At 36.4% G+C, this 25490-nt stretch overlaps 1 protein-coding gene across 2 annotated transcripts; it reads left to right on the forward strand.

The window, feature by feature from the left end:
• The first annotated feature begins 10467 nt into the window (after positions 1–10467).
• Positions 10468–12039, forward strand: LOC116802418. 2 transcript variants are annotated; one of them, XM_032726895.1, is made up of 7 exons: positions 10468–10530; positions 10592–10641; positions 10853–11067; positions 11126–11237; positions 11296–11451; positions 11521–11688; positions 11741–12039. In XM_032726895.1, the coding sequence occupies exons 3-7, from the start codon at positions 10861–10863 to the stop codon at positions 11902–11904; spliced, it is 807 nt and encodes a 268-aa protein (XP_032582786.1). In that variant the 5' UTR covers positions 10468–10530; positions 10592–10641; positions 10853–10860; the 3' UTR covers positions 11905–12039. The 2 variants fall into 2 exon arrangements, with proteins under 2 accessions (XP_032582786.1, XP_032582787.1); XM_032726896.1 differs by lacking the exon at positions 10468–10530 and adding an exon at positions 10698–10803 and having other exon boundaries at positions 10590–10641.
• Positions 12040–25490: the final 13451 nt, after the last annotated feature.

Consider the following 25490-nt stretch of genomic DNA (forward strand, 5'->3'; position numbering starts at 1 on the left):
GAGCGCTTACGTGGTAGCGACGATAGCAGAGTCAGCAACGGAGTTGGCACTGACGCTAGCAGAACTTCCTTTTTGTGAAAATAAACAAACGTTTACTTTAACTTACATGTTTAACAAAATGGCTGCCGGCGTCTGTACACTATCATATAGTTGTGTAAATAATTCTAGGAATTCTGGCCACTTTATTCCACCATAGCAAATCTGGGATAACCATTGGAATGCTCCTCCTTTGAGTTGCTCATGAGTTGCCTAGTGCCATAACCAAAGCGCTTCCTTCCAACACATTTTCTGCCATAATTATATGAACAGTTTTGCGCCATGCAGCTACATCTGCACTTGCAGTGTCTGGATTAAACTTTGGTAGCGTAACTTTGCTGGGTTGCGTCCTCATTTTGGAAGTCTGCATAGATTTAATCAACTCCATGAAATTTTTGCTTTCCGATTCGAATAATGCACGCCACTGATCTCTGGAGAGGTCTTGGGAGTAGGCCGATCCCACTTCTGATGACGGAGAAGCAGAGCGCGTCTTCTCTTCCACTTCAGTATCCATATTGTGCAGCACAGTAAGTCGCCTACTTGTTGTTCGTTCTATCGTTCTCACTAGACTAATTTACTCAAGCTCGCTCTCTCGATGCTTTTCTTCTATTGCTCAATTTCAATCAATTATTTCATCATCCTTACTTTGTCTCCACGAAACTCTACAAAACAACAACAGGCGCCATGCTCATTGAATACACGCACAAATGATGCTCACTTAACAACGGAACGCTTTCCGTGTATTTTATTATTCGCTACTTATTCTTAACGTAACAAATGAATATCATTATTTCGGATACATTCAAAAATAATACGTTAGATCTACTCAATCTCCGACATATGCGTAGTTCTGCTAAAAGACGATTTTCGGGCCGAAATCCATTCTGATCCAAGAATCCACGAATTGACATATTTGAAGTTTTGACCAATTTCGTATAAATATAATGGAATAATATAATGATAAAAAATTCACGCCGTGACTATTTTAATTTTAAAGTTTTTTAATATTCGATTGTTAAAATCTCAAAATCAAAAAGAAGCATTACATTGAGAAAAAAATATTTCATAAAAATAATGCGTTGTAGAAAATAAAAATTTATAAAATAAATAAAAATATGAAAACTGTTTGTTGCAAAAGTTATAACTTGAGGAACGAAGTGCGGACACAAGCACTCACCAATCATTGCTTTATTAATTATTGACAATTATTCTAATCAATTTTGAAATTTATTTTGTGATATTATGTACATAGATTCGGCAATTACTATTTCTAAGCTATATTTAAATAATAATAACGTTAAGGCAATGCAAAACAATAATTGTTTACATGGTGCCAATTGATCAATAATAATATAGATTTAAAGTCTAAGAACTTCTAAGGTGAAGGGCATATTTTGTCAAATTTACAATGCATGAGCATGCAAATTAAATTTGTTACTCTTTATTTATTTAAAAAAATAAATTTTATTTTTTTTTTTATTATTTAACATTTATTTGGTGATAAACTTTTTCACTTATACTATTACGAGACACTTAGTTAACTTTAGCTTCGAGCTGTAGACGATCTCGTCCCGATTCTTTCAGACTCCCGATTTAGACTGATCTTAAAATTCTAAGTCCTAATCCAATCAACCTCGGCCAGAAGCTTTTCTTTCGGAAAATTACCGAACTTTCGATAAAAGCTTTATGCTGGAAATTTTCCACTGCATTGTGAAATTCAATTATGCTGATCGATGCAATTTTTGATTGATACGCAATAAGTCGGCCGTGGCTTGGTCTCCAAGCGGAAGCTGTGTTTACGTTATGTTTGGGTTGCTTATGTTAGCGGGTAGCTGGGTGCTGGCAAAGGCAATGACAAAAACAAAGACAAAGGAAATGCCGACGAGATTTGAGAATTGAAATTTGTTTATAAATTGTGGAAGGGAGCTATGTTCGTGGGTTGGATAACTCTCCCCCCTCTAAAATGACGCGTCCCGCTTCATTATTAATTTCGTTCAAACGTTCATTTAATTCTGTTAAAAATTCTACATCATTATTTGGTTTTTCTGGTTCTGGCCGTTTTTGTTTGGTTACAAATATATAATACTTGATTTTTATTATTAATATAGTAATGAAATACAAAATGATTAAAATTAATAATATAAATGAAATTGAAATTTTCCAATTGTAAATTTCAATAAATGGGTTTAAAATATTAATATTGTCAAAAGAAAGTTCTGAATTGTTGGATTTTATATATTCTGATATTTCTAAGTTTTTAAAGTGATTGGTAGTTATGTATTCAAGTATTTTGTTTTCTGTATTGGTGTATGAAATATTATTTATTGTAGTTGTACTGTTAAATGTTATTAAGTATGACCCGTTTAAATGAGAATCGTTTACAACATTATTTCCATTTATTAGAATGGCACCTTCTTGAATGATATCTATATTCTTATTTTTTTCTAGAATTTTAGTGCAGATTGATTTTTCTCCATTTAGTAAGCGGGTAAAACAAGTCTTATCTTTACTTATAATACAATAGTTGTTTAATAGTTCGTTCTTAAAATTAGATATTTCATAAAAGGTGTTTTCGCATTTTGCGACCTGATTACTTATAAGTAATTTTCCATCATTATGTGAAATGGATCTGGCATAATAAATTTCGCATCTGTTTGTTATAACGGGGTATTTTATATAAATTATTAAGAGTTCTTTATGCAATACAATTTTGAATATGGCGATGTCCATTAAGTCTGCAATAAGTACAGGCTGTTGCTCGTGATCTAATATTTCTTTTATGTCTTCATTATTTAAAATTTTTGTGTTAAATAAATCAATTTTTGCCAGTGTGATAGTATCAATAATGTTTTGTAAATCAAATGTTAATAAACGTAAACGATGTTTTCTTAATGGCAATTCTTGATCAATAAAAATGTTTTTAAAATGATCGGAAAGTGATTTTATCTCTTTAAACAATTTGGAATTAATAATAAATTGTTGGTTATTATTTTCAATTAAATCATTTATTTTATTCTGTATTTTAATGAAATCATCGTGATCCGGAGTTCCAGCTAACCATTTCCAAACAGTGCCTAACTCATTTATTCCCCTTTTTGTTCTAGTTGGTATCAGTTGTGACAAAAATAATTCTATTATTTGTATTTCGTAAGTTATTTCCCATTGTGTCCGTGTATTTTTATCTTTTCTTACATATCCTGATTCTTGATTGATTATTTCTTTATAAAAACTTAAGTTAGTTACGTGGTATAAGTCAGCATATGATTCATAGGTAAGGACATCCTTTTTGTCTTTGAACAGGAAGAATTCGTGATTGGAGTAATCAATTATTTCTGAAGTGGTTATCATTACGAATGTTATTAAAAGTAATACGAAATGCATTTTCTGTAATTTAATAAAAAAAAATACGGTATTTGTTAAAACTTAATGTTGTCTTTATGAATAGTCCTGTTTCTATTATTTATTATAACTTTGTTAGGTAAGTTTTCCTTAACAACCTGTTTTTTATATCTGGTTTTAAGCTTATTTCTTTCTCCGTGTTTCTTCTCATAAACAACTTGACCTATGTGATATTCTTTTTCTTTACGACCTTCATTGTGGGTTACTAACATTTTTTCTTGTCTGTTCTTTAGAATTCTTGAAATATTTTCGTGATTAATTTTATTATATAGAATATCAAAGGGTTTTTGGTTCGTTGTTGAATGAATGCTTTGATTAAATTCTTTAGCGGCTCTAATAATTATTTCGGAATAGTCAGTGAGATTGAATTCTTCTTTTATACAACGAGCTAATTCTGTTAATGTTGAATGTGCTCTTTCTACTTGTCCGTTCGAGGTACTGTGTCTGGGGTCGGCGAAATGTAGAGTTAAACCACATCTTTGTGCAAAGGATTTAAATTGAGCAGAGGTGAAGCTCGGTTCGTTATCTGTCATAATTACTTTGGCGTGGGGAAAATGTTGGAGTAATTCCATTACTTTATTCTCGATGTTTAGTTTATTTTGAATTTCTTTTACAACGAGGAATTTTGAATATGCGTCAATACAGGTTAAGAAAATGAGACTTTGCGCGTAAAAAATGTCGATGTGTAAATTCTCTCCTTCTTTAGTTGGAATAGGAGCTTCCCCAATAGGTATTTTAATAGGATGCCGGTTGTATTTATTTTCGTTGCAAATTGTGCAATTTTTTATATATTCCTTTAGTTTGATATATAAATTTGGCCAATAAAATAATCTATTGATTTGTTTATAGTTTTCGTCTAATCCCCTGTGAGCACGACTATGTGTTTCTTCTATTATGATAGCCTTATCCTCATTATTTTCCACGTCTTGTAGAAATATTTTAGTATAAAGAAACTTGTTGGTAAAGTTATTTTTTAATGGTAATTGGATATGATAAAGATCTTCTAAAGTGCAATGAATTCCTACCGTTATGTTTGGTTTTATATATTCCCTTAATATTTCTATTAAGTTTTCTGGCGTATCATATTCAATTATATGTCTTGTCTTATCAAAAACATTCAATGACTCATGTATTGTATACCTCCCCTTAGTTAATAACAGTTGTTGTTGAAACTGATTTAACGGTTTTCGGGTCTCTTGTATTACATTTTCAAAACTACTTTCGGCTGAATGCTGTGTATTTTGATCTGAGTCTGATTGTTCTATGTCGCTGTTAGTAATATTATTTATTTTTATTCGAGATAATGCGTCGGCTACGACATTAGTTGTTCCGGGTTTATATATTATTTTCGGGGTGAAACTTTCTATAAAGGAGTACCACCTTTTCATTTCTACGTTCGGGTTTTTGTCTGAGATTGTGAAAGATAAAGATTGATGGTCTGTTTGTATTTCTATACCAATTACACCATATAAGTAATTCCTGAGATTTTTAAGAGCCCAAACTATTGCCAACAATTCCTTTTTATTTGTGGCATAAAGCTGTTCGGTTTTATTTAAAGTTTTGGATATGAAAGTAATTGGTTTATTATCCTGTGATAAAACTGCTCCAATAGCTACATCTGATGCGTCTGTCGTTAAAGTGAATTTTTTATTATAATCTGGTTGAACTAATTCTACTTGTGCTATTAAATTATCTTTAAGTTCTTTAAAAGCTTTAACAGCTGGGTCGTCTAACTGAATTGTTATTTTTGTGGACATTCTCCTAGAAATTTTGCCATTATCTCCTCCTAGGTATTTGGTTAAAGGTTTTGCAATTTTTGCATAATTTCGGACAAATTTACGGTAGTAGCCGGTGAGGCCTAGAAAACTTCGTAGTTCTCTAATGTTCTGTGGAATCGGATACTTCATAATTGTGGAGATTTTCTCAGGATCTGTTTTAATTACATTGTGAGATACTATATAACCTAGAAATGCTGTTTCTAATTTAAAGAATTTAGATTTTTCTAGAGAAATTTTCATATTCGCTTGTTGTAAAATGTTTATTATTTGAATTAAATCTGTGTAATGTTGTTCAACTGTATTAGAAAAGATTATTATATCATCCATATAAACATGACAAGTTTTTCCGACTTGTTCTCTCAATATGTCATCCATTGCTCTTTGAAATATTCTAGGGGCGTTTGTTAACCCAAATGGCATACGCAAGAATTCAAATTTTCCGTTATTTATAGAGAATGCTGTTTTTTCAATATCTGAATTTTTCATTAAAATTTGGTGGAATCCTGATTCCAGATCAATGGTTGAGAAATATCTTGACTTCCCCAAATTAGATAATATTACGGACGGATCTTGCATCGGATATCTGTCAGGTATTGTGCTTTCATTTAATTTTTTATAGTCAATAACCAATCGATGTTTTGGAGAACCATCTTCGTTTTGACCCTTTTTTGGCACTACTAAGACCGGTGAATTGTAGGGGCTTCTACTTGGTCTTATTATTTGCTCTTTTAACATTCTATCGATTTCATTATTAACGAAATCAGAGACTGACATGGCATAGGGATATTGTTTGCTATAAATTGCTCTGTCATTAACTGTATTTATTTCTCCTCGAATATCGGTACGAAAAGGAATTTGCGTATTTATTTTAGAATGCTCCTTTCCAATTTTGTTCATAACTTTATTTTCAAATTCTTTTATTTGATTTGAAATTATATTTAGGTTATGAATTTTTTCTTTGTCGGAAAACTCAACGACTGCGTGCTCGGTATTTGTGGATTCCAAGCTATTTGATTTAAGATTGACGGAATTAACATCGTCGGCTTGTTCAGGATTTTTTAATCCCAAACTGTTATATTTTTTATTAGCGGATAAATCTACGCTGGCGTGCTCTGGATTCATTGATCCCAAACTGATATATTTTTTATTAGCGGATAAATCTACGCTGGCGTGCTCAGGATTCATTGATCCCAAACTATTAGTTTTATTAATGACGGATAATTCAACGTCGTTGTGCTCAGGATTCATTGATCCCAAGCTATATAAGCTGCCTTCAGCAATTACCGTTTCGGTTTTATATTCCTTTTGCTCATCTAAATATTTTTTAATTATATATTCTTTTAATGGAAGAATATTTTTTTCCTCAATTAAACACAAATCGTTTTTATCCTCGTCTAAATATTGGAGTTTCTCTTTATTTCCCTTATACTCCATGATTCCTTTTTCGATATCTAATTTAGCTCCAATCTTTCTTAACAAATTGAATCCAATTAATAGATCAGATTCTAAACCCTCAATTTCATAGAATAAATGTTGTTCCCCAAATATATTTATCAAATGATAATATTTTATGATTGAATATCCATGAACTGTAGATACTCTTTTATGTATTGATAATTCCCTTTTATTCTCATAAATACCCTTTCTTATATAACACGCGGTGGCTCCTGTGTCAATTAATATTTTGAATTGTTTTTTAGTTTTTCTGTCTACCCTTGTGATATGAGGCATCCCTTTGTAAGGTGCTGATCTAAAAAATGGTTCTCGTTGATATTATTTACTCTCATTGTTTTATGAGCTGGCTGGTTGACTGTTCCCGTTGATTCCCGTTTTATCGGGGGGTGTGTTTCGGACTGATTTACAAGACCTGCGCTTGTGTTGTGTTTTTGCGCTGGGTATTGATTATAATTATTTCTTTGGAAATTATTATTAAAATTGTGTCGGTTATTATTATAACTCCACTGGTTGTTATTATTCCTAGGATGATTATAATTTTTAAACGGACGATTTTGAACTCTTATGGAGTCGTCTACTTCCATAGGTTCTGGTGGTGGTTGAACTTTGGAATTATTATTAAAATTCCAATTGTTATTCGTTCCGAAGTTGTGGTGTGGTGGTTGTTGAACCTTAGAATTATTATTAAAATTCCAATTGTTATTCGCTCCGAAGTTACCGTTTTGCGGCCAATTATTATTTACCCTATTTGGTGTATTATTAATCTGTCTGGGAGCAAATCTAAGGTTGTTTCCTTGATTTCTGTTTTCACTCCTGAATCCATTATACCTATTTGCAAATTGAGCTCTAAAGTTATTAGACTCTAATTCCTGGCACTTTGCCAAAGCATTTGGCAAATCTGGTGGGTTGAGAGAGAAGAGTGTTTCTGAGATTGACCCGTTTAATCCAGAAATAAAAATTCTTAGCGCGTTGCTCCTAATTGTTTTATTTGTTTCCTTGGTTATAAGACTGTCCTTTCCATAAGTCATTATAGTTTTATTTATAAGTAACGTCATTTTCTTATTAACTTCGTTGTAGAATTCGGTTATAGTCATACGTCCCTGTCTTAAGATGCTTAATTCGGATTCAAGTATATGGATTGGTCTTTTATCGCTATAGATAAAATCCAATCTTGAAAGAATTGCTTGAAAATTTAAAACGGTACCATGGTTGGTTAGAGCATCGTGTGCTGCTCCCATGATTTTATTACGTAAAATTGTTAAGGCGATAAAATATTGTTCACTTTCAATTTTATATAGACTCATTGCGGTTTCAGCCGCTTCTCTCCAGCCTACATATTGTGTTATTTCTCCTGTGAACTTTGGTAAGGATTTAATTACTTCTAATGTAGTTTCGCATTTTATGGTTCGGTCTATTGTTTGAATCTTATAGTCTTCTACCTCATTTTTGTTAGCGGCTAACTGCTCTTCTAACCCTTCAAGTTTTCTGGTTACTTCACTCAACTGTACATTTATTAATCTGTTTATTAATTCCATTGTCAGATTACTGGCGCTGGATATCCCGCCCGCAGAAAGGGTTGATACTGAACCTCCGGTTGCCATTTTTAAATTTAAATTATCAAAACTATTTATCAAATCTTCCAGATTGTTTCAAATTAAATTGATATTGTAATATTTAATTTTAAAGTAGTATTCTCTGTATCTTAATCTTAATTTTTATTTAGAGACTTAGTGTTGTTTTTATCTGCTCACGATACTTTCCGTGGGAGTTCTTCCTTCAGTGTAGTTGTTTGGGGATAGGGGTCTTCCTTCAATTGGTTGTCCTTAATGATTCCTTTTTTGGAGTCTTCCTTCAATTGGTTGTTCTTAATAATTCCTTTTTTGAGTCTTCCTTCAATTGGTTGTTCTTAATAATTCTTTTCTGAGTCTTCCTTCAATTGGTTGTTCTTAATAATTCTTTTTTGAGTCTTCCTTCAATTGGTTGTTCTTAAAAATTCTTTTTGAGTCTTCCTTCAATTGGGTCGTCTTGATAATTATTTATTGGGGTCTTCCTTCAAAATTTTTCACATAGCCTTTTTATTTTTGAATTTGAATTTTGAAATTGAATTTGTTTGAATTTCTTTGGGTTCGTAGTTGAGTTCTGATTTTTTATTATTATGTTATGTTTATGTTATGTTTATGTTATGTTTATTTTTATTATGGTCTCGTAATTTGAATGAAGTATTCAGTCCACCTTTTTATGTTAAATTCTTAATTGGATTATTACATTTATTGATTTCCAATTAAGTTTCACGATCACTTTCACTGTAGTTAGGTGTCGTTGTATTGTTGTGGATGTTTTAATTTTTCCACTAAAAATATGGATTGTTGGCGGCGCGAGTTCCGTTTTATTTTTAACTTATTATCGTTAATATTTATTTAGAACTTTTGAATACGCCGCCCCACGTTGGGCGCCAATTAAATTTGTTACTCTTTATTTATTTAAAAAAATAAATTTTATTTTTTTTTTTATTATTTAACATTTATTTGGTGATAAACTTTTTCACTTATACTATTACGAGACACTTAGTTAACTTTAGCTTCGAGCTGTAGACGATCTCGTCCCGATTCTTTCAGACTCCCGATTTAGACTGATCTTAAAATTCTAAGTCCTAATCCAATCAACCTCGGCCAGAAGCTTTTCTTTCGGAAAATTACCGAACTTTCGATAAAAGCTTTATGCTGGAAATTTTCCACTGCATTGTGAAATTCAATTATGCTGATCGATGCAATTTTTGATTGATACGCAATAAGTCGGCCGTGGCTTGGTCTCCAAGCGGAAGCTGTGTTTACGTTATGTTTGGGTTGCTTATGTTAGCGGGTAGCTGGGTGCTGGCAAAGGCAATGACAAAAACAAAGACAAAGGAAATGCCGACGAGATTTGAGAATTGAAATTTGTTTATAAATTGTGGAAGGGAGCTATGTTCGTGGGTTGGATAACTTGCACAGTTGTCGGATGTCACTGTATGCGTATAAAAAGTCTGCTAGCTGTACAGCTCTCCGCTCTCTCCCTCTTGAACAAAAATTCAAGAGAGCGTGGAGCCTCACCGAAAAAGCCGTGTGCAAAAAAGTCCGTATGGCGTTACGCATCTTGTTATTCTAGTGTCTTTGGTTAAAGGGTATACTAGATTAGATTAAAAGTATGTAACAGGCAGAAGGAAGCATTTCCCATGTTAGCCCATGTTGCCACGCCAAACACAAAAAAGTTTTTGCCACGCCCACTCTAACGCCTAAAAACCGCCTTAAACTGCCACGCCCACATTTGTGAAAAATTGTTGTATATTTTTTCATACATGCAGTCTTGTTAATTTTTATCGATTCGCCAAAAAACTTTTTGCCACGCCCAGTCTAACGCCCTAAAACCGCCCAAAACCGCTTCTTTGATATTTTTTCATAATTTTTTCAGTCTTGGAAATTTCCATAGATTTGCCAAAAACTTTTTCCACGCCCACTTAACTCCACCAACATCCCAAAACTTCCACGCGCACAATTAAAAAAAAAGTTTTGTTATACTTTCATATATGTGTTACTATTGTAAATTTCTATCGATTTACTAAAGGACTTATATCTCCAATATCTCCGATATCCCAGAAAAAGGCCGAAATTTTGCGTTCGCATTTCACTAGCTGAGTAACGGGTATTTGATAGTTCGAGAAGTCGCCTATAGCATTATCTCTTTTTTAAGTTTAATTTTTTTGTTAAGAGTGGTAGATTGAGTTGAAATATTTGCATAGCAAAGTATTTTTTAAGTAATATTCCCGTTTGTTAGATGGTGTGAGGTTTGTGGATGGATGTTTATCGCATATCCAAGGAAAATGGCAAGAGTAAACGTGGCAATCTGTTTTACAATCAGTATGTAAAATATTAATCTTCTTGTGCTTATAGTTCCTGAAACCTTGATGTAAATACGGGCAGGACATGGCCAGATGGACTCGGTTAGTGATTCTGATTAAGAATATGTATACTTTATAGGATGGGAAACACTTTCTAGGTAGACGGAAATAAGTTATCCAACGAATCTGGACAACGAATCCCCTCATCGTAATCCTTTATTAAAAATGAAACAAAAAAATTAATATTTTATTTAACATAAAAATGTAAGAAAAATGGTTCAATAAACATTTTATATTAAAAACAACATTCTAGGAACTAAAATGCATTCAGTTGGCATTCATTCCGCAATGGCGATCAAAAGGCAACGGAAACGTCGAGATGAACAAAAAAGGGCGCGAGAAAGACGTTATAGCACGCAAAGTTCTGAAAGCGGGGAAACATTTCATTCTCCAACAGGATCCGTGAGGCGAAAATATCACCATCCTCGTCATGCAGTTAGTTCTGGCCCGGGAATGCTTGACAGCCAGGTTTATGTTTAAAATAATAAAATAAGTAAAATTTATGATATTTATCGTTTAAATATAGGTAGTTACTAGTATTGGCATGTTGCATATAGGTATTGTATTCGTTGTGTTTGGAGTTTTTCTTTGCGGCGCTGGTATTATTCCAGACGAAACTATGTCATGGAAGTTATTTAGTAAGTAATTTTAACAGAATATTCTTTTTTTATTTGCTGCATATAATCGATTTCTTAGGCTCAAGCTCAGCCTGGTGGAATGAAGTAACTTGCACAGGATTATTTTCTCTTGGATTGGGACTGTTTTTACTAATTTTAAACTGTCTTATAAGTCGAAAAGAGGAGGAGGATCTTGAAGACTATGTGCAACGTCAACTAACTCGATCTCGCTCTGGTAATATAATATTACTTATGTAATAATTCTTATGTAAAATATTTGTTAAAATAAATACATAATTTTCAGGACACCGACTTGAAAGAGATGTTGAAACTGGTGTTTTGACAACGCGCCATGCACGCAAAGCTGTTGCCTTACAAAAGGGCGGACGTATTAACTCTCCTACAGATGTTTCCGTCGTAAATTGCGGCTCTTCAGAGAATATGTGCAATGGACCGATAGTCGTCCATAATGGTAAAATAATTAGTATCAGCTTATAGAAAGCAGTAATTAATATAGTTTTTAGTTTTAAACAGTTCTGATGCTATCCTTGAAAAAATTGTGGAGGAGGATAATACTTATTTAAACGACCGCAGCTCCGGAATATCTCCGATTGATTTAGAAAATGATAAGAAACAGCTCTTAAGAAGAGAATTTCTAAGTGACGCAATCAGTATAACGCGTATTTAAGAAACTTAATTTTTTACTCCTTACAAACAGTACATGAACAGATAGAAATAATTTTTTTTATATCTAATGGTTTTATAATACAATAATCATATATCCTCTTTGTCACTTACGATTGAATACATTTAATAACACTAACACTGCATTATCATTATAACATAAAACCGAAATGTGTGTTTTAGTTAAAACAAGAGAGAATGCTATAGTAAAATTCTCCGACTATCGGATACCCGTTTCTCAGATGGTAAAAATGAGAACGCGAAATTTCATAAATTTTCTGGGATATCGATAGATATTGGGGAATGAAGTGAGAAAAAATTTAAAAATTATTGAAAAGTGTGGGCGTGACCGGTTTGACGGCTTTAAGGCGTTAGGGCGTGGCAAAAACTTTTGGCAAATCGATAAAAATTTACAAGACTGATAAGATTATTAAAAAATATCCAACAATTTATAAAAAATTTGGGCGTGGCAGTTTTGGGCGGATTTATGGCTCTAAGATGGGCGTGTTTACAAATCGATAGATATTCACAAGACTAATAAAAATGTGAAAAAATATAACCACATTTTTCAAAAGTGTGGGCGTGGCAGCATGGGTCAATAAACTTGCGCTGAGTCTTTGTCTCTAGAATCATTATGATTAATCTGAACCTTCTAAAATCAATAGTTCCTGAGATCTCGACGTTCATACGGACAGACGGATATGGCTTGATCGACTCGGCTATTGGTTCTGATCAAGAATATATATACTTTTTATGGTCGGAAACGCTTCCGTCTACCTGTTACATCCTTTTCAACGAATCTAGTATACCCTTTTACTCTACAAGTAACGGGTATGATAAGAGAAGAAAATGGGAGCTCGAAGTTATCGGGAAGCTATCAATGAATCGTTCGATACGTGTTGATTATATTATTTAACGATCTTTTGGTGCAAAAAGTTAAGATAAGTGCGTTAAATGAATACCCTTCTTAGAAGATAGAAGATTCCTAAATTTTAACTTTGTTACATGTCATCTTTGGAGGCAGTTAAACTCTGTGGCACCTCGGGTGTGCAGCAGTATCTTCGTTATCTGAGTTCCCATCTCTCACGATCACTCTATTAGTTTCGCACCTACACCCTAGGCTTATCGTTCAGCTGTTCGCTCTGCAATTAAGTCGCTCATTATCATTCGCTTTTCGTTACCTATACATATCGCATCGGTGCAAAATCTCGTTCGCTAAGCCCAATAATATCTTTCGAAATCACTAAATAAACCTCGTCCTTTCATCATTAAAAATATCTAATGAAAAAGCGTATTGTCATTGACGACGTGTGTGTCACCTACAGGTCCTGCTGCGAACAGGATGCTGTTGACGGCATCCAGGACTTCGCATCAACATTTGCGGAATGGGCAAAACGCTGGAACATTGGCATTAATGGTGACAAATCTGCGAATGTGTGCAGCAGCGACAAAGCACTTCTGGCTAATTAATTCGGGAAGTAAATTGTCACTCTCCAACAAGGTGACAATTTACAAGCAAATTATAGCGCCAATATGGAAGTATGGTTGACAGATTTGGGGCTTGGCTTGCGACAGGCAAATTCGCCGCATTCAGGCTGCCCAAAACAAAATCGTCAGGACGATTACCGGCTGAGAATGGTACGTAAGGAACTCAACCCTGCACAAAGACCTCAAATCGCCTAGCCAAGGCAATGTCCAGAGCCTGCCCACCAAGAAGGCTCCACAGGAGACAGCCGAAGGACCTCATCATACGGTCCCCCTTGACGAGATCCAGGAGATGATGCTCTCATATTGTTATAATGTTAATTGGAATATTTGTATTATTGTTTTGTACAGCTAACTCTTGTTAGCCGGCGCGCCTGCGAGGGCTGAATTAATAGAGACCAAGGTGACAAAGGGGTTTTTCAGCTACCCCGTATGCCTTAATAAAGTACAAAAAAAAAAAAAAAAAATTATATTTGACCTATTAAACTAATTTACTATAGCGATTAATATTTATGAACGTGCTAGTTTTGCAAGTGAACGCATGTTAGTTTTGCAAATTAAGAATAATTCAAATTTTGTGCCTACTTCTATCTATTATTAACTAAGTGATCCGGCAGACGTTGACCCTCACAAAATTTGTATTTAAACAGATGACTTTTTGGACTTCTTTCTATACAAGGAAATTGTTGAGGTAATAATCTTTTTTTGTCATTGCCACTAATGTCCACACACCTCCCAAAACAGTCATGTCCAGACTTTTGAACAATTATTAATTTTTGTTTTTTCATTTTATTATTATTACCGATATTTCATAAAATGTTAAAATTTTTCGTTCACACTTCAATCTGAGTAACAAGTATCTGAAAGTCAGGGAACTCGACTATAACATAATCTCTTGCTATGATATGAGATTATAAAATTGCATATTTTAATAACTTCATATATTTAAATTTGAAAAAATTTGAATGTGTAATTTCTATGCAGTAGTGAAGGTAACTTCGAAATTCGGAAGGGGATATGTGAAGGAAATTATTTTGGCTTTATATTTTATATTTTGAAATAAACCTAATTCTTTTTCTATGATTTAATAAAACATTTTAGCTAAGACATGCAAATGTAGAATCACCGAAGTCAAGTGCCTTTCAAATTAAATAATCGTTACACACACACAAAACATTTCTATAGCCGTTACTCGTAGTGTATACAGTTTGTTGACCCCTTTTACCCCACCCTCTCTTGCGCCCACAAATTGCGCAAAACTCCCACGGCTACAATTTTGAAAAATATATTGATATTTTTTTATGTTATTATTAGTCTTGTAAATTTTAATCGACTTAAAAAAAAAAAAAAAATATGCCACGACCAGTCTAACGCTTAATACTGCCTTTTTCACCCTTTAGAAAAATGTTTTGATTTTTCATCGTTTTATTGCTGTTTAATATGTGCTTTCACTAAGAGTTTCCAGTGTTGGAAGATTAATTCTACTATCTGCACTCCGACGCCCTTGTCATCATATCCAAAGCGCTTCAGATAGCTGCGAAAGCAACCGTGCCCACTGATCATCTGCGTTGGATGGAACGTTATTTCGCCATGCTTCCGTTCTATCCACGGCTTGAGATTAGGAATCAGCTGCTGCGTCCAGCGACACTTTAGCCCGTTGTTCCACCTGTGCTGACATGTCTTCAGGGTGTGCTGCCTTGCTTCTCCTCGTATTGACCTCTTGGCGCATGGGTTTGGTTGAAGACCACTTTGTCTTCCTGCGCTAATAGGTCTATAGGCGGTATGCTTGCGATCACCAATGCCGCCTCGTTGGACACTGTTCTGAAGGCGCAGCAGATACGTAGTGTCGACAGTCTATGGGTAGCACTTAGGCCCTGAGCGTAGCTTTCTCTTTCAAGCGCTTTTGCCCACACCGGGAGAGCATATAGCATGGTCGCGCGGGTGACGCTCGTCAGCAGCCGTCTACTCGCATGTTTTGGGCCTCGGATGTTCAACATTATGGTTTATAACGCCCGATTTACTCCTGCTGCTTTCGAGCTTGCGTAGGCTACGTGTTGACGGAACGAAAGCCTAATGCCTATCATGACTGCCAGGTACTTAATAGCCCGAGAGGAGGACACCGAGGAACTGCCTACTTCGGCTGTGGCCGTCTCCACTGCCTTCCTGGAGCTAATCAGGACAGCCTTCGTCTTTTCCGGCGCCAGCTCTAGCCCCATTGAGCTGAGCCATTGTTCAATGGCCCTGATGTTTTTGTTACACTTTTTCTCAGCCTTACCGGGATGCTTGTCAACAACGAGCAAAGCCACGTCGTCCGCGAAGCCTACGATCTCGCTCCTCCCAACCAGCGGTAGGCGAAGTATCCCGTCATACATGGCGTTCCACAGAAGTGGGCCGAGGACCGAGCCTTGCGGGACTCCACCGGTGACCTGGTGCCTGAAGACTCCTTCCGACGACTCGCACAGTAGGACCCGATCAGAAAAATAGCTGCGAATGATCCTGACTAGGTAGGCTGGGACGCTGAAGCCAATTAGTGCCTCTAGGATCCGGTCCCATCTCGCTGTGTTGAAGGCGTTCCTGATGTCTAGTGTGACCATGAGGAAGTACTCTTTGCTACCACCCTTCCATCTGGTGCCGTCGATTGCTTGGGCCGCTACTTCGACCACTCTGTTAACAGCGTCGACGGTGGACCGCGCTTTCCTGAATCCAAACTGGGACTTTGTGAGGTCACCCGCGTCGGCGATAGCCCTCTCTAGCCGAGTGCACACCAGTTTCTCCAGGAGCTTGCCAGATGAAGGCTCCTCGGGTGGTTTCCCTGGTTTTGGGAGGAGCAGCAGCTTTTGAATTTTCCAGCAGCTCGGGAAAACTCCTTCCGTCAGGCACTTGGTGAATGCCTTCGCAAACGAGTCTGGCTGGAGGTAGAGAGCAAGCCGAAGCGCCCTGATCGGGATGCCGTCGGGGCGGGGGCCTTGCCGACCTTCAGCAGTTTTGCCAGCTCCAGGATCTCATCACTGCTGACCGTGGCGTCGGATTCGACGTGGTCCCCTGTGGCTGGGTCGGCTGGACGTATCCCATTAATCACAGGGAACAGATGTTCCGCTACACTGCGGAGCATCGCTGGGTCCAATAGCTTGGGTCCAATAGTCCTCGTATATGCCTTCTTGACCACCACCTTGTAGGCACTTCCCCATGGGTCGCTGTCAGCAGAATCGCATAGGTCGATGAAGCATTTCCGCTTGCTCTCCCGTATGGCTATCTTGAGTGCTTTCCTGTGGGCTCTATACTCGGATGGGCGTTCGGCAAAGGACTCCGCACCTCTAGCGCGTTGATAGCGACATCTGGCGGAGAGGCAATCTTGACGAGCCTTCTCTATCTCCTGGTTCCACCAGTAGACAAGGACTCTTTGTCGGCTATCCGTCCTGCTCGTTTGCATGCTGGCGTCGCACGCGGCCTTTAGCTGCCTCATCAGCGCCACTGCCGTCAGCTCAGCTCCTTCTCTGCTCACCGTGGGTAGGAAGTGCTCTCGTCTTGTATTTCATCCTGGCCTGGGCTACTATCTGGGCTTGGGGCGAAGAAGGGCATCCCAAGTCGCAAATTATGGCCAAGTGGTCACTGCCAGTGTATTCCTTGCTGAGTCTCCACCTCGCGAGCCCTAACGGTGAGGTGAGGTCCACTACAGAGCACAGTTCAGCACGCCTGACTGTGTGTCGGTTTCCTTGGTTTAGAAGAGCCAGGTCCAACGTCGCGAATGCCTCCAGCACCATCCTGCCTCTCGCGTTGGTGGTTGAACTGCCCCAGCTCTTTGACCATGCGTTGTAGTCGCTAGCTATGAGAACCTGGGTGCGGCCTCTAGCACTCGCTACCAGTCTATCCAATGCCCGACTGAATGCGATTAAGGTCAGGCTGGGAGCTAGGTATACGCTGTACCACCATCTGCCCACCTTTGCCCTAACAAACCCTATATCGCTGGAACTGCTATTAAAGCAGTCTTCTCTCCATACTGCGTTTGACGGCGGCTCTTGATAGCCACCACTGCTGCTGGGATCTCCGCCTGGGCCTCCAGGGCCCTCTTCAGCTCGTCTTCAGTAGTAAGCTCTTTAAGGTCGCGAATCAAAAATACTTTTGATTGTGTTAACGCGCGAAGGCTGGCGCGGTCTCCTAGCACCGCTCACATGTCCACCTTGAGCTTCTGCGTCAAGTCTTGGGCAGAGGCACGTAGCTCGAGAAGCAGTTCACCTTTGGCCGTCCTCTTAACCCTCGTTACGTTTTTCCCGATTGAGCCTTGTGTCCTGGCCTCTTGTGACCAACCACAGCACTTCGCTGTACGGTAAACCAGATGGGGTGATAACCAGCGCATCAGGCCTCTCCCTCGGCGGTCTCATCGTGCGCGGTCCGGGAGGTCGTTGCTGAATTCTGGGTTGTGGCTTACTTCCCGCTGCAGTGGTCTAAATTGATCTGCTCCTTGACTTTTTACACTCTTGTTCTGCCTCTCCTACTTGGTTATGGATCTGTCTCGGGGTTTCCATGCGATGTTGCCAAGGATACCCGTCGGACGCCCATAAATGTATGCTACGACCGGAGAACCGATCGATTGGCGATTTGCGTAGCTGTTAGCTCTTATCAGTGAGTGCATCCACCAAGAAAAAAGCGCCGTCTGTGATTCGGGACTCGTGCATCCGACCAGCGCTGCCAGACCGGGGAGCTTTAGCCGTTTACCAGCACTGCTATCCTGTAGTATGCACACATATCGGTTAACCACTGTATTCATAATATACAATCACATTGTATCACTCTGTTGTAATGTGTACATAAACAGTTCAGCCCAAGCGTATGTTGAGGGCAACGTACCTATTTTGCATGATCAGCAGTACTCACGCTGGCCAAGCGCTGACCGCTAATATGTGTGCCTATAGCACCCCTCCTCCAGCACCGTCGCTCGGCGACAATATATATATATGTAGGAAACGCATATAGGCGTCGCTGCGCTGCAGGCTATGCCGGCAGCGCTGCTCCTTGACTTAGGCTAAGAAACCATTGTATTTAGACCATTGTATTTAGATTTAGATTATTGACGAATTAACTTCGAATGGAGCGGGACCTTCCCTGCTCCTACAAATCAAATAAAAAGTGAATATAAACTGAAAACCAATCTTTTAACTGGGAGCTACAACATGGCGGCCGTGACAGGACTGAAGATTACAGGACACGTATAAGCTGTAGCAGAAGGAAATGGAAAAAAGAAGCCGCTTGTGATAAATTCCAACTTACATCAGCTAGCACTGGATGTGAGAAGATCAGCACGCCCGGCATTCGACGCTCCTCAAAAGAAAAAAAAACTTTTGACCACGCAACAACTTCAACAAACAACTGGAGCAAAGAAACAATGATCTGAGTGAGTAGAGTGTGAGTGTGATGGGTAAAAACAGGGGCGGAGTTCGAAATAAAGCAAAAAAGAGAATAGCGCACCTAAAGTGGCTATTATATACGAACACTCCACCGCCAGTATGGTCGAAAGCTCAAAAACTACAAGCCGAGCTAGACCACTACGTAAAATTTCTTAGTGAAACAAACCCAACCACACCCGCTCACTCAGTAAATGAAATAAAATGCATACCAAAAATTAATAATATTCAACCTGCCCAGCCAAAAAGCCTTCCGGAGTTTAAGAAGATCTGCCCGAAGGACTGCGAGGGACCCTTGTTCACACCACATTGTGAACGCACTTGCAGGCATTGCAACACCGGCACCCAACAATAACAAGAGGACATTTTCATCAACGTGGTGAGCAGCCCGCCCACTACGTCATCGAGGGCGTGTCAGCGTGCCAACACCGGCGACGCCCAGCTGACACAGGATAACGTGGTGTGCAGCCCGCCCACTACGTCAACGCGGGAATAGTATTCACACTGTGGTGCGCTATCCGCACACTACAGCAACGGTGGATCTCCAACAACAAATGACAAGAGGGAACCGCCAGCGCTTCAAAGAGCGCAAAATTTTTTTTAATAGCACTGCGTGCAAAATTTTTTTCTGATTGCACTGCGATGCATATTTTTTTTAATAATTATAAAAACCAATTGTAACATTGAGCGGAACCTTTTCTGCCCGATGAGAAGTTCGGCCTGTAAAGCCAAACGAAAATTTAGGTAGGAAACCTGTAAATTCATACGGATGAATTAATTTTAAATTTCTCACCGCCGCAAGGCGTCTTAACAAAAAAAAAACTGATATTTAAAAATTTAAAAAAAAAAAAAAAACAAAATCAATAAATACAAAATAAGTAAATGTCATTTGACAACTCTATAAGTAAATTTTACCCAGACCAATATATTCAGAAAATACTGTACTAGGAGAAAAACTCTTTTCAAAAAATGGGTCTAGTAGATGTTAAGTCAGTGGACTCCACTGCCAATGTAATCAACAAGGTCGAAGTTGTTCCTTTAAACCTGGATTACATAATAATTTGTTTAATTATTATAACAATAATTATGTTAATAAATACATGTTATAAAATATACAAAATGCATAGTAAATGCCTTAAGAAAAGATATGTAAGCAGAGCTAATGACTTGGACAGGGTTTGATAGCTAAAAGGCAATAAATAAAGCAAAAAAAAAAAAAAACAAATTTAACCCAAGTAAGCAAGAATAAAACTGCCATGTCAAAAGCTTCACAAAGGAAAGAAAAAAAAAACAAGCCTAGTTATGACCATATAAATAAATATGAAAATATAAAATGAAATATAAAATATAATTAAATCTTTTTATTAAATTTATTAAATAAATCTTTTTAATAACACCCCAGTTCCTAACTTGATAGATAAATATAATAGCTAAAATCAAGAAACTGCGGGAAGACTTTGATAGATCGTTTAAGTGCCTCAATAAGAGTGCACCAATAAGTAACGATACAAAGATAAAACATTTAGAGACACTATTAGGAAAATATAACGAGGTTCGTGTCATAATAATAATTTTCTTCGTTACAACAGACACAAGTAAAAGATATAATATCTCGATTAAAAGAGAACATATTATATGTGTCACAAAGGCACAAGTTACAAGTACTTGTTCCAAATACACTAAATTTCCCAGCTGAACTATTACTAGACGTAATTGCTGAGGAAAGAAATAAGCCAACAGAAAGTAAAATAGTAAACAAGATGGCACAATCAGTAGTAGATTTCCTAAAAACAGCCTCGTCTCTATTATTTGAGTACGACGGCAAAGCAGAAAACCTACAGAGTTTCAAAGACGCTCTGAACTTGTTAGATTCGATAAAAGGAGAACATGAGACTTTAGCAGTCAATGTCATTAAGACCAAACTAAAAGGTCATGCTACGAATCTCATTAGCACGGAAAATACTATACAGGAAATTAAAGATAAACTCTCGCGAACAGTAAAGGGGGAATCTGTTGAGGTACTCTCTGCAAAATTACTAAATCTGCAGCAAAAGAACAAAACAGCCAACCTTTACACGCAAGAGGTGGAGCAATTAACAAAAGCTCTAGAAGGTGCTTATATTAGTGATGGTTTGAAACCAGAACTTGCAAACAAATATAGCACGACACAAGCCGTCAAAGCAATGACGAGGAATTGCTCGATTGATAAAGTAAAGGTTATCATGCAAGCAGGCACGTTCAACAGCATGAACGATGCCATATCTAAATTTATAGACAGTTGCACAGAAGCAACTGGACATTCCAACGCTGTTCTGTTCTACCAGAATCAGACTCAGCGCGGCACATACCGCGGTCGTTATAACACAAGGGGCCGCCCTTATTACAGAGGCGGTCATCGTTATAACAATACCAATAATAATAATAATAGAGGAAACTTTAGAGGCCGTGGCAACTCGAACCGAGGCCAAAACAACAATAATCAGGGATATGTAAGAGTAGCCCAAAATAACTCGGGAAACTCCGAACACCCTTTAGCTGCCCATCAATAAATAGATACAAGGTTCACACAATTAATCTTAGCCAAAACATATTTGTTAATTTTGTCAATGTAGAAACAAATAAAAAACTTGTCTTTTTAATAGACACAGGTGCAGATATTTCTCTTCTAAAAGAAAATTCTGATATCTTTAATGATATCCAAGGCAACAATAAAATTAATATTCAAGGAATAGGACAAGAATTAATTCAATTCAAAGGATTAACTTCAATTGAGATACAGACAGGCAATTACATAATTCCACACGATTTTCATATAGTAGATTCACATTTCTTAATCCCATGTGATGGAATATTAGGAATTGATTTCATAAAGAAATTCAATTGTCAATTAGATTTTAATCAAATAGAAGATTGGCTCAAGATGAGACCAACTAATTTGAATTTCCCAATATACGTTCCAATAACATACAGCTCTGGTAATAACTCAATACTTCTACCAGCAAGATCCCAAGTTGTCCGAAAAATACAACTACCCTCAAATGAAGATAGTGTTTTAATAAAAAACCAGGAAATTCAAAAAGGCATTTATGTTGCAAACACAGTTGCAACAACCAAAAATGCATTTGTCCGATTGCTAAATAGAAATAATAAAGATCAAATAGTAAATATAAAAGATCTACAATATGAATCACTTTCGAACTATGACATAGTTCAAACCAATCCTAAAGCAAGAGAAAAAACTGTCATGTCTCAATTAACAAAAAATTTTCCACCACAATTCAAATCTACACTAACAGATTTATGCACCAAGTATAGCGATGTATTCGGACTCGAAACCGAATCAATCACAACAAATAATTTCTACAAACAAAAGCTAAGATTGACAGATGATGAACCAGTATATATTAAAAATTATAGAAATCCTCATAGTCAACTTGACGAAATTCAAGTACAGGTAGAAAAATTGATTAATAACAAGATAGTCGAACCGTCTGTGTCCCCATATAACAGCCCACTTTTGTTAGTTCCAAAGAAATCTCTTCCTGGTTCTGACAAGAAAAAATGGCGATTAGTAATTGACTATGGTCAAATTAATAAAAAATTGTTGTCCGATAAATTCCCACTACCTAGAATTGATGATATTTTAGATCAACTAGGTAGAGCAAAATATTTTTCATGCCTAGACTTAATGTCAGGTTTTCATCAAATTGAACTCTAAGAAAGTTCAAGAGATGTAACGTCTTTTTCAACGAGCAATGGCTCATATCACTTCACGCGATTACCATTCGGTCTAAAAATAGCACCAAATTCTTTTCAGAGAATGATGACTATAGCTTTCTCTGGACTTAAACCTTCTCAAGCATTCCTGTATATGGATGATTTAATAGTTATTGGTTGTTCCGAAAAACATATGGTTAAAAACTTGACTGATGTTTTTGAGAAATGCAGGAAATACAACCAAAAGCTACATCCAGAAAAATGTTCATTTTTCATGCATGAAGTCACATTTTTGGGACACAAATGCACAGATAAAGGAATTTTGCCAGATGACAAAAAGTATGACGTCATCAAAAATTATCCAGTCCCACACGATGCGGACAGTGCTAGACGATTTATTGCATTTTGCAATTACTATAGACGTTTTATCCAAAATTTGGCCGAATATTCTCGTCACATAACAAGATTATGTAAAAAAGATGTAAAATTCGAATGGACATCTGAATGCCAGCATGCCTTCGAACATCTCAAATCGGCATTAATTAATCCCAACTTATTACAATATCCAAATTTCAGCAAAGAGTTTTGCATAATAACGGATGCAAGTAAGCAAGTGTTAACTCAATGCAAAAAAGGTCTCCAACTTCCAGTGGCATATGCATCAAGAGCGTTCACAAAGGGTGAAAGTAATAAAAGCACAACAGAACAAGAATTGGCAGCAATTCATTGGGCAATAACTCATTTCAGACCATATATTTATGGTAGACATTTCACTGTCAAAACAGACCACAGACCACTTACATACCTGTTCTCTATGATAAATCCGAGCTCTAAACTAACTCGTATGAGACTTGAATTAGAGGAGTATAATTTTACAGTTGAGTATCTAAAGGGAAAAGACAACTATGTAGCTGATGCGTTATCAAGAATAACCATCAAAGAACTACAAGAAATTAACAGAAATATAAAGAAAGTCACTACAAGATATCAAAGTAGACAAAAATCCTGCGCAGGAGATAAAGAAATAGAATTGCCTAACCAATCTATAGAAAAAGCTTCAAAGCCCAACGTATATGAAGTCATCAAAAATGACGAATTACGTAAAGTAGTGACCTTGCATATAAAAAATATGCTACGTTTCTTTAAACATGGTAAGAAAATTGTTGCAAGATATGATGTTAGCGATTTATATACTAATGGAATACTTGATTTAGGTCATTTTTTCCAAAGGCTTGAAATGCAAGCCGGTATAAATAAAATCAGCCAACTCAAAGTGGCACCGTGGGAAAATATCTTTGAACATGTTTCAATTGATAATTTCAAAATAATGGGCAATAAAATATTAAATTCATTGAGAGTAGCGCTACTCAACCCGGTGACCCTAATAGAAAAATTAAAAGAAAAATAAGCTATATTGTCTACATTTCATGACGATCCAATACAAGGAGGTCACGCAGGCATCACAAAAACCTTGGCCAAGGTCAAAAGATACTATTACTGGAAAAGGTATGTCTAAAGATATAACTGAGTACATTAAAAAATGTCAGAAATGCCAAAAATCAAAAGTGACAAGAAATACAATAACTCCTTTAACAATAACAGAGACCCCAATAAAAGCTTTCGACAGGGTGATAGTGGACACTATAGGTCCACTACCAAAATCAGGAAATGGCAATGAATATGCAATCACACTAATATGTGATTTAACTAAATATCTAGTTGCCATACCAGTTGCAAAAAAAAGCGCAAATACTGTCGCTAAAGCAATTTATGAATCTTTTATTCTAAAGTACGGTCCAATGAAGACGTTCATTACGGACATGGGAACAGAATATAAGAATTCAGTTATAAATGACTTGTGCGAATATCTTAAAATAAAAAATATAACATCAACTGCACATCATCACCAGACAGTTGGAACGGTCGAAAGAAGTCACCGAACTTTCAATGAATATATACGTTCATACATATCGGTTGATAAAACTGATTGGGACGTATGGCTTAAATATTTCGTATACTGTTTTAACACGACCCCATCAATAGCACATAACTATTGTCCATACGAACTTGTCTTTGGTAAAACAAATAATTTGCCAAATCAATTTAATAGCATAACTAATATAGAACCCATATATAATGTAGATGATTATGCTAAGGAAAGTAAATATAGATTAGAAGTAGCCTATAAAAGAGCTAGAATTATGATAGATGAACATAAAGAGAAAAATAAGAAACTTTATGATCAGAAAGCAAGGAACTTAGATATATTAGTAGGAGATAAAGTTCTATTAAAAAACGAAACAGGTCATAAGTTAGACTCCAAATATACAGGTCCGTATAAAGTAACGGAAATAGGAGAAAATAATAACATTATAATAACTAATAATAAAAATAAAAAGCAAACTGTTCATAAAGACAGATTAAAAATTGCGACGTCGTAAATATTTATAGTATGATCATACATAGGCATAAAAATAAAAATAATAATAATAATAATAAAAAAAAAAAAATTTTTCTTTTTGAGGTTTTACTTAAAAATTCTCACTACATAGATGTACTTAAAAACAATCATAACACAATTTTTAATAATGTATAAACTACCTTTAAAATAACTTCATAATATTACGTTATTTTTCAAAAGGAAAGAGATGTAGTATGCACACATATCGGTTAACCACTGTATTCATAATATACAATTAATAAAAAACCAGGAAATTCAGAAAGGCATTTATGTTGCAAACACAGTTGCAACAACCAAAAATGCATTTGTCCGATTGCTAAATAGAAATAATAAAGATCAAATAGTAAATATAAAAGATCTACATTATGAATCACTTTCGAACTATGACATAGTTCAAACCAATCCTAAAGCAAGAGAAAAAACTGTCATGTCTCAATTAACAAAAAATTTTCCACCACAATTCAAATCTACACTAACAGATTTATGCACCAAGTATAGCGATGTATTCGGACTCGAAACCGAATCAAT

This window comes from Drosophila sechellia, unplaced genomic scaffold, assembly GCF_004382195.2.
Source record: "Drosophila sechellia strain sech25 unplaced genomic scaffold, ASM438219v1 2R_2, whole genome shotgun sequence".
Lineage (NCBI taxonomy): Eukaryota > Metazoa > Arthropoda > Insecta > Diptera > Drosophilidae > Drosophila > Drosophila sechellia.